Source organism: Xyrauchen texanus, chromosome 40, assembly GCF_025860055.1.
Source record: "Xyrauchen texanus isolate HMW12.3.18 chromosome 40, RBS_HiC_50CHRs, whole genome shotgun sequence".
Classification (NCBI taxonomy): domain Eukaryota; kingdom Metazoa; phylum Chordata; class Actinopteri; order Cypriniformes; family Catostomidae; genus Xyrauchen; species Xyrauchen texanus.
Genome location: NC_068315.1, coordinates 19,268,570 through 19,279,416, shown reverse-complemented (window position 1 = coordinate 19,279,416; position 10,847 = coordinate 19,268,570). Strand labels below are relative to the sequence as shown.

The window sequence follows — 10,847 nt, the reverse complement described above, 5'->3', positions numbered from 1 at the left end:
ATTTTGAAACGTATGTATAAGATCATGAGGACTCACATGAGGTGAAGACTCCATTCATATCAGTAACCATATAAAAGCTGTTTTATTCTATATGGACCGGGTCTACACATGGGGGCTGCCATGTTTGATTCACTTGATCAGCTACTCACTTAATCTCAGTATCAGACACTTTCAGTCTTGGATTAATCATGGCTGACTGTGACTATTACATTTCTACAATGGCACCTATAATGAACAACTATTGATATTGAATGATGTTGCATCCACACCACATGTCAGTGTAAGTCCAAGATGACAAAAATGTTGCTGTTTGCTCTTTTAACCCCAAATCAAATAACAACTGAGCCTACATTTAGGACCATTAAGATTTTGTTTGCATTGTCAGATTGTTTTTAAGACCCTCAAGAGCATTTTACCCCCTATTCTTGCACGTTTTACTTTTCCTATTCCTATTGATTTCAGTTATGATTTTCATTACTGTAACAGTAATTTTGTTTACAATTACATTAAGATGCTGTTGTACAATGAATTTTCATTTCAAAGTCAGTACCAAGGGAGTACAACTATGATGCATATGATTAATACTTTAGAATTAAATAATATCTCACTGTTGACCATCTTTTGGTATTGCAGTAACTGAATTGGTGCAAATGTACGGAAGCCTTGAACCGCAAGGTGGGGAAAAAAGTGTCTCAGTTACTTCTCCTGAGCCTAACCGTGAGTTCAGACCAGAGACGGCGAGAGCGTCAAAATTCGCTCAGGCTGTCCTGCAAACAACGCTATCGAAGATTCTTGGATGCTCTGACGTAGTTGAAATAGGCGGCAACATTCGTTCAGAATACTTGGTTTTGTGAACTATATTTAAAGGGGTCACAAAACAATCAGACATGTCAACCTGTATCCTTTTGCCGACCTATCACAAGTAGTGTATATCCTCATGAAATCTTTTAAATGTAAATTAATCGATCAATGGCAGAAAGTAATTAAAATGATGGTTGTTTGTTATGAAAATAAACAAAATAAAATATATATATCCCTGCAAGCAAACAGGGACAGATCGTACGGAAAACCCACCACGGCAATTAGTTTCTCCTCCATTTTGTCTTCGGAACTATTTTTTGGTGGGATCCAAAGTCGACACTGTTATGTTCTCTAGAATTCGCTAGAGCGGAGCACTTCTATATTCCAATAGGTTGCCGCCGAACCGTGTTAAACCTCATTACCATAATGTTGCCCGTACTTTAATTTTCCTCTGACGTCCAAGACGTGGGCTGCCATAGAAAATGAATGTTCCCTCTCGAGAGGTCTCTCCTATTGCGTAAGTAGCTTACGCTATGGGGAAACTCCGTTTCTCGAGAAATATTGAACGCGCTCGCACGCTCAGAGCCCGCCAAGATGGGCGTGGCTAGGGCTATATATTAGGCGCCCCGTCATGAGAGTTCTTTAGATTTAATCTCCTTCAGCGAAGACCTTCTCTTCGCTGGATCCTCCGGATTGTTGGAGTCTTTTCGCCCGCCGTCGACAAGCCTACAGCAGGACTGCTACGAGGACGCCGGCGCTTTCAGCCGCCTTCAAAGCCTTCTGCTACGCCATCCGGCGCGCATCACCCTGATATCCTTTTGCTAGCTACTTTGCAAGTGTTCGCCTCTGCTACGCTTTTTGTATTTTAGTAAAAGAGCAATTTCGAGGCGTTGTTCCAAATGCCTTCCACCTGCGCCTCGTGCAGAGGCCTTCTTCCTGACGGGGACCGTCACATTATCTGCACTCGCTGCCTGGGACCCGACCACGCAGAAGCTGCTCTCACTCGAGGCGGATGCCCCGAATGTGACTCCCTGGGCCTCACCGAGCTGCGCGCTCGCTCCGCCGCCTTCGCCGCGAACGAGCCTGCTACCACCGTGCTGCCGTCCCCTCTGTTCGAGCCGCGCAAGAAAAGGCGCCGCTCACAGAGGCCGCCAGAGCACGCGAACTTCAGTGACGTCACTCTGGGCCAGTCCCCGCGTGCTTCACCACTACCCGAGAACTCCCCGCCGCCAGTCCATTTCACGCAGGCGGACCAGCACCCCTCCAACAGAGCGGTGGGTCTCGGCTTGGCCTTTGACCCCGCGCCGTCGACATTAGCGGACACGAGCACGGGCACCAGCATGGACTCGGAGATCGTCCGCATCCTATCTAAAGCCGTGGAAGACCTCTGGCTCGACTGGTCTTCTCCGGAAGAACCCGCCCGCAGCCGGCTGGACCGAGTGGTTCATACAGAGCGCCGGCAGGCCCTCGACAGAGACCCTCCCCTTTCTTCCCGAAGTTCACGGCGAACTCACAAAGTCGTGGAAAGCCCCGCACTCTGCTCGCCTGAAGCCTTCTTTCTCTTCCTCGCTCTCCTCGGTAGGCGGCGAGAGAAAGAGGCTACTGAGGGAACCTCGCCCCTCGAGGAGGCTGTGGCCAACCATCTGTGCCCACCCTCCACCGCTGGATGGAAAGCCAAAGCTTCTCATCCCTCGAAGCCCTGACGATCTACCTCAGCTCTCGCCGGTCGCGCATACGGAAGCCAAGCTGCGTCAGCGCTTCATTCCATGGCTGTTCTGCAAGTTTATCAGGCCAAACTTCTCCTCACCATGGACGAGTCTGGACCTGAACCTGAGGCTTTCAAGGACCTGCGCAGCGCCACTGATGTAGCCCTGCGAGCCACAAAGGCCACCGCCCAATCCATCGGCCGGGCCATGGCTAACCTGACTGTCCTTGAGCGCCATCTGTGGCTGACGCTAACGGAGATGAAGGACGCGGATAAGGCGCCATTCCTCGACGCGCCTATCACTCCAAGCGGCCTGTTCAGACCGGCGGTAAGAGAGTTCGTGGAACGCTTCACTGAAGCTCGGAAGGATTCGCAGGCTATGCGTCACTTCCTGCCCAAGCGCTCCAGCTCGTCACAGAGCCGCCAGAAACCGCCTCAGCAGCAGCAGCGAGCCAGAGCGGCGCCTCCCGTCTCCCAGCCAAAAAACAGACCCGACGCCGCTCGCATTCCGCTAACCGAAAGCAGCCGCCTGAGCGACGGGGACCTCGGCCCAAGATCGTGCTGAACCTGGAGCCTCGTAAGTCTTCCTAGCCATAGGAAGAAAAAGAGAGAGTGCGTGTCTCGCAAAAGCCGGACCACTCTCTCCAAAACGTGTAAAACATTACCCAGTCCCCATACAGATGGCTAGAAATGTCTGTACAGCAGTCAATGGGCCAGTCACAGAACTCGCTCACCTGCAATCAAACGCCGTTTTAACGGCGACACACAAAAATCAGAAAAAGAGTCATTTTCTGCTTGTGTCACTAAGGGGTCACGTGTCCACACTAAAGTGCGCATTCCCACATATCAATACTGTCCAAACAGTGCAGAATACTTCCCCAGCTCAGCTGGACGCTCCATAAATGTAGATCGTGTGCCTATTGTCATGTATGCACCACTACACACAAGCACTGTTCCCACAGTTATAAACACTTCCCCAGTAAAAGCGGGAAATACTATAAAGGTAGCGCGCGTGCCATGCTGTCATGCTGTCATGCTGTCATGCTGTCATGCTGTCATGCATGCACCCCTATGCATGGCCAGGAGGCTTTATGAAAGTGGCGCGCGTGCCTACTACAGTATATGCACCCCCACCCATAAGCGCTGCCCATACAGTTTCAAACAGTTCTCTGGCTCATGCCGCGAGCATCACAGATGCGACGCGCGAGCCAAGAAACCCCCCGCTAAGAGCGGGAAGCTTTATGAAAGTGGCGCACGTGCCTATTACAATGTATGCACCCCCACCCGTAAACACTGTCGATACAGTTTCAAACATTTCTCCAGCTCATGCTGCGAGCATTACGGAGATAGCACGCGTGCCTGTAATCTCACACGCACCCCTGCACTCGGCACTCAACAAAGCTGCTCAGCGCGTGCCCGCGCTTCTGAGAGCTGTAAGCTCTCAGAACATAATAAAACACGGTTACTCGCTTCAATTCGCTCGCAGACCACCTCGCTTTTCAGCGGTGGTCGAGACGAAAGTGAGGAAAGATGTTTTGCATGTTCTACGCACCGAGGTGCTCAAGCTGATAGAGAAGGGCGCTATAGAAACTGTCCCTCCCTCTATGAGCGAGGCGGGTTTTTACAGCCGCTATTTTCTCGTCCCGAAAAAGGACGGTGGCCTCCACCCCATCCTAGATCTCAGACATCTGAACAAAGCTTTAATGATTCGCTCGTTCAGAATGTTAACGACCAAACATATCCTCGTGCAAGTTCGCCCCAGGGATTGGTTCCTATCAGTGGATTTGAAAGACGCTTACTTTCACATCCCGATAGCGCCTCATCACAGGCCTTTTCTGAGATTCGCTTTCGAGGGACAGTCATACCGTACACAGTACTACCATTCGGCCTATCATTGGCCCCCCGTACATTCACGAAATGTATGGACGCAGCACTTTCCCCCCTGAGACAGCGGGGAGTGCGAATACTGAATTACCTCGACGATTGGCTAATCATAGCACAATCAGAGAGTCAGTTAACAACGCACAGATCTTGGATTATCAGCCATCTAGAATGCCTGGGTCTGAGAATCAATTTTGCAAAAAGCGTGCTATCCCCCAGCCAAAATATCTCTTTTCTGGGAATAGTGCTAGACTCAGTGCAGATGACGGCGCACCTCTCATCAGAGCGCGCTCGCTATTCGGCGCCTTGCAACATCATTCAGAGCGGGCGTGCACGCCCCCGTCAAACGATTTCAAAGGATGCTCGGTCTCATGGCCTCGGCATCAGCTGTACTCCAGCTAGGATTGTTGCACATGCGTCCACTCCAACGCTGGTTGACTGGTATCAAACCGGCGTGAACACACGGAGAAAAATTATCATGACAGATGCCTCCAAAATAGGATGGGGGGCCCTTTACGAGGGCAGGCCTGTCTCCGACTTTTGGTCAAACCCGGAAAAGTGCCTACATATAAACTGTCTGGAAATGAAAGCGGTTGCCTTGGCTCTCAGAGCCCTGCTTCCGTACCTGAACGCTCTCGCTCAAAACTGCGCTCTTGCTGGCGCTCGCCTCAGTCAAGAGAGTGGGCGACCTGCACGCGCTGTCATCAAGCGCTGCTTGCCTAGAATTTGGACCTAACGACTGCAGAGTTGTCCTTAGGCCAAAGCACGGGTATATTCCTAAAGTGCTCTCCACACCCTTCAGAGTACAGGTTATATCTCTGGCAGCGCTATCGTCTCCAGCAGACGAAAGCGATGCTAATTTACTCTGCCCGGTCAGGGCGCTCAAAAGTATATTTGGAACGTTCTGCCCCGTTCAGACAGACGGAACAATTATTCGTATGCTTTGGCGGCCTAATATATAGCCCTAGCCACGGCCATCTTGGCGGGCTCTGAGCGTGCGAGCGCGAAGTGCACGCCCATTGGTCGCGTGTTCAGAGTCGCCCCGCCATTGGTTCGAGCAAGTTGCCGCAGCACAGCCAATGACCGAGCTGCCTCGCTCATCGCTGTCTGCTGTGCAGCTGCAATGCGTTTTACATAAAGACTTCAATATTTCTCGAGAAACGGAGTTTCCCCATAGCGTAAGCTACTTACGCAATACTCGTTCCCTCCTCTCAGGGAACCGAGGTTACGTTAGTAACCGAGTCGACTTCCGGTCGATTTGACACTCTCGACGCCTCTGGTCTGAATTAATAATTAAATTAGTCTCCATTTTTTTTTCTCTCATCAAATTTCTTTCCTCTCTTAAAATGTTTTTATTTTTCTCTTCAAACATTTTTTTCTCTTCACAGTTGTTTTTCTCTCTTCAAAAAAAGAAGTATTTTCTCTCTTCAAATTTTTCTCTCTCCATTTTTGTTTTTTCTAAAAAACAATTCTCTTCAAAAAATGAATGCGGTACCAACCTTGGCCACCAGGTGCCACTATCAGTAAACATGTAATATTAAGCTTTAAATGTTTTCTCTGCTGCTACATAGTTGAATAATAAATGTATTATTTATTTAAGGGTCTGCAAACCTTAATCAAGACAAAATCAGTGGTTACATATGTTTGATATAGCATTCGTTGTCGTGTAACAACTGGAGTTATTTTTTTGTTTGAAATTGTGGGTCTTTCTAAACACTCGTATGCCATTTGCTCAGTGTTACAAAGTGGAAGCGAAGGAATGTATTGAGGAAAACTGGAAACATGAGGAAATTATTATTATTATGCCTGTCCTTTTATGTCTTATTATTTTGTCTTGATTAAGGTTTTCAAACCCTTAAATAATACATTTATTATTCAATTATATAGCAGCAGAAAAAGCGTTAAAATAATAATATTTTAACGCTTTAACTACATGTTTATTGATAGTGGCCAAGGTTGGTACTGCATGCATTTATTTATTTATTTATTTTTTGAAGCGAGAAAAAGACCGTTGAATAGAGAAAAAAAATTTAAGTGAAAAAATCTGAAGAGATAAAAACATTTTTGGGAAGAGAGAAACAAAATGAAGACTGGTTCAGGAAGGAACCGAGACACTCCACCTTGCGGTCCTGGGGTTTCGTACAAAAGTAATCGGTGGATAAAATGTGCATGCAAATTATGCCACAATATAAAAAATCGCAATGGCCCTAAAATAGGCTTTATTTATTTATTTTGAATTTGAAGTAAAATAGGACCAGGACATTTTCTTGACAGGTTTCGTGAGAATTCACTCTCTTAGGACTTGCATCCTGTAAACTATTGGTCTTGAAATAGAGTAGACTGTTAATATGATATACAATTTTTTTTATAATAAAACCCAGTTCGACGTCACTGATAGCGACGCATCAAACCAATAACGCTCTCATGGCAATCAATAATAGCATGTAATAATTTTCCACAACAATGCACTCATTTGAATGATTATAATGTGGGCGTTCTGATTGGTTGTTTGATGTTGACGTCACAATTCTATCGTTCGCACTGTGTAGACAGCGTTGATTATATTGGGGTCATTCTTGTTTTGTCGCGTCGCGTACTGTGTAGATGGGGTGTCCCTCCCTTTCGTCTCGTAGCCTAATTTAATGGGTGCTTGCATCGAATATTTTAACCTCGAATAGTAGTGTTCGGGCATTTCATATTGGATTGTAATGTTGCTATATATAGATATTTCCCCCGCAGCAGTTGCGATATTTACCGACAGTTTGGTATCCGCTATATCGTACAGTACGGTAAGATCTTGTTTCGACTGAATTTCATCGTTCACTACACTATTTCCACTGTATCCTTTTTATATACGTACATACATTTGATTCCTTGGCATTACTGTTATGATTTCACATACCGTGTGCTATAAAATCTGAGACTTCCTCGACGTTTGTCATAAAGATTTATATTGCATTATTGAATGCAGGTTCAAACATAATAATAATAATAATAATAACATAAAAACAACACACACACTCACAGTTTAATTCTCAGTCTAATTCAATAGGCCTGATATGTAGTCTGCAGTGCCCAGATGTGTGGCCTCTCATAGACAACAGGGCAGAAGAACCACATGGTGCTTTGGAAAACAATGAAAAGAGTGAAAAAGCCCAAGATATCAAATATACATGGTCCTGATGCAGCAGTTGAATGCAGAGAAGATAACATGCATCAAAATGTCTCTTCACTAGTAAAAACCAAGGCTGTAGCTTGTGGGGTGAAAGGGAGTAATGATTATAGGGGCCCACAGGTCCAGGGAGGCCCCACAACAAATTCTAAACTGTATTTTTGAATAGGAAAGGGGCCTTGACCACAATATACTGTCAGGGCTCAAGGGGCCAAGAATACCTTGCTGCGGCCCTGGTATAAGCAGTTCAAAACAGGCAGCATGGACATTTACAGTAAACCGTTTAATATTTAAAATCGGTAAACATAATATAGTACATTGTTGTCTTTATTTCTCTCACTGATTTACTCAATTCATTATAAACCGTTGGGTCCTCTTCTCCAGTGAACCTCACACTAATGGCTGATTCAGACAGCACCTCTACATCTGATCCCCAGCAGTACTGCCCACAAACACCTGTCTCACTACCTTTCCTGAGGGAGGGTAGTAATGTGTTGCAGAGGAAACCGCTCCAGACAGGGGAGCCTCTCAGCCCACTGCCAACCAAGCGTACACGCACCTATTCAGCGTGAGTACCTGCAACAGCAAATAGTCCCGTCTTTCATGAGTTACTTTACCAAGTTGACTGTGACTTTATGGTAGTTGGTTAATATACAATGTTGCATGTATTGGTGTGTACACTAAAATAAAATTAACTTTTATCATTGTCAGTGTTACTGAATCATCCCTTGTTCATATTACTTCAAAATCATGTAAACAAGTGAACTTAAATTGACAGAGTTATTTCAATGCTTTCAAGGTGTACTTAATCTATTTTTGTTGGGACAACGTGAATATTTTTCATTTGGTTAACTGAAACTGGGCATACTTTGCATGGCAATTGATAGTGAGGGAAAATTTTAAAATGAAGTGTTACTTTATGTGTCATTGCTATTATTGAAGTTTTGGGGTTACCATAATGGTGAAGAGTGAAGTGTTTTGAGGACTGTTGGAAATGTTTTAAATTGCTTTGTTCGTTGTGCATTGCTATACTAATCATAGCATAGTAGTTCCCATCACCATGCTAGCATGCACTACTTAGAGTTAAATTAACTTGTCTAATTTAGCTAGGTTTACACAATTCAATTAGTTTCCCTAATTGAGGTTCCCTTATATTGAGATTACAGTTAGTTTTAATGTAAGAAATCTCATTTGCCACTGCCCATGGCAGGAGTTTTTTTTTTGTGTGTGTGTGTACTTTAAACTAAAGATTAAGAGATTATTTTATTTTTTTCATTAATTGAAGTATCATGCTAGTTGATCCAAAACTTCTTTATCATGGCCTTTTGTCAGATCGGTGAGAGCCAAATCTGGACCCGTCTTCAAAGGCATTTGCAAACAATTCTCAAGGTCACAAGGTCATGGATTCATTCACCCCTCCCATGGAGGAGAGGACATATTTGTTCACATCTCAGAGTAAGTGAGACCATTCTTTGCATGATTAATACCAAAGTCAATCATTTTTAAAACGTTTGTATGTATATTTTATATAGTTTGTATATGTGTTGTATTATTTTGTTGAATTATGAACACTGTTATCTTTTTCTAGTATTGAAGGTGAATATGTGCCAGTGGAGGGGGATGAGATGACCTACAAAGTGTGTCCCGTTCCTCCCAAGAACATAAAATTCCAAGCCGTTGATGTGGTCATCACCAACCTTAGTTCTGGAAGGAAGCATGAGACCTGGTCTAGGCAAGTTATCAGCTCCTAGCTCAGACTTTCAGTGTCCAGCAGAAGAAAAAAGCCAGAGAGGGAAGGAGACATGAAGGAATTGGTTATGCAGAGCAAAGGAAAGTTTAAAGGTTATGTAGTGCAAAATAAAGTTGTTCATGCAGGCGGATATAGAAGCTTAAAGTGGTGTCATGTATATGTAGGATAGGGATGGAATAGCAATTACGGTTATGCCACTGTTGTTTTCTCTAGTCTCTCAAATAAGTGATGAAGTTGGTGAAAGGTCTGTTTGGAACAAGGTTTGGGATCTGATTCAGCTGAGCTTTGATGTAGCTTTGGCAGAATATGACATAACTGTGACAAAACTTTGAAATTGTAATATTTATTTTCGTTTTATGTAAAGAGACTTTTGAGTTAATCGTGCAGTGTACATTCAAGCAATTTAGTTTAAACTGATTTCATAATTTAAATTAATCCACAGCAATGGAAACTAACATTTCTGAATTGCAATTGATAGGACTAGTTTTAGTTTTCTGTTGGAAAGCTACAAATCCCAGAATGATGGTAATGAATTTTGTTGTAAAGAACAATGGTTATGATTATTCTAGTAAAAGTTTGATCATTAATGCAGTGTTATTTTCAAAATGTCATATGCATTTAAACTCTTGACACTTTTGTTCTTATAATTATAGTAACAAATTATAGTATTTTAGTTTTCTTTCATTTTTTTAATTTTCATTTTTACCTGGATTAAATGTACTTATGAGACTTTCAGTAAAAACAGGCCTAGTTTTGTTGTCTGGGACATATTTTAAAATAAATACCTTACAGATTATGCAAATGAGTCCTTTAAACTGTGGTATGTTTATATGTGTCTTTAAAGGTGAATGCAGAAGTCGTGAATTAAGAGAATAATAATTATGTCAGTCATTTTTCAAAGGCTTTTAGGGTGTGACATCTGTGTGCAGGACCACTAGAGGGAGCAGCACAACATGAAAACACAAAAACTTGTGGTTTGGTGAAAATCATTGTCTGTAACAATAAACTTGGAAGTATTTTCATTCAACATTAACCTAGAATCTCCTGTCTTGATCTCATTAGTAATTATTTTCTCTCGAACCCTGACATGACCACATGACTTAAAAGCGTTATGTAAAACACATGGGTCTATTGAGGTTTTGAGTGCAGAAAACAATAAAATGGGATGCAATAAATAAATAACCTACAGGCTAAAAGGGTAATTAAATTTTATTTACACATTTGACTCTGGGTCTCACACCTTTAGCTCATAAACCAGCAGCTAGAGCTTGTGATGCAACAGTGAAGGGGGAAATCTGTCATTATTATGTACAATGCAAGTTTGGAATAGTAAAGAGAGAACAGCTGGAAACTTACAGTAAATATGAATCATTTTGTCTGCTGGCATCTTATGATTTACTTTCCTCTCAGATTTCCACAGAGGTTATAAATGAAATTGAATCATAAATGTATTAACTGTCAGAGCATTGTTTTGTTTGATATGATAAATCATATTGAAACGTTTTTGTAAAAGAATACCAAATGACACAGTGGATAGG

At 43.5% G+C, this 10,847-nt stretch overlaps 1 protein-coding gene across 1 annotated transcript; it reads left to right on the top strand.

Moving 5' to 3' along the window:
- Window positions 1-6,942: 6,942 nt before the first annotated feature.
- Window positions 6,943-10,327, top strand: LOC127633780 (cold shock domain-containing protein C2-like). The gene is made up of 4 exons (XM_052113088.1): window positions 6,943-7,176; window positions 7,944-8,127; window positions 8,892-9,014; window positions 9,148-10,327. The coding sequence occupies exons 2-4, from the start codon at window positions 7,958-7,960 to the stop codon at window positions 9,308-9,310; spliced, it is 456 nt and encodes a 151-aa protein (XP_051969048.1). The 5' UTR covers window positions 6,943-7,176; window positions 7,944-7,957; the 3' UTR covers window positions 9,311-10,327.
- The last annotated feature ends 520 nt before the right edge of the window (window positions 10,328-10,847 follow it).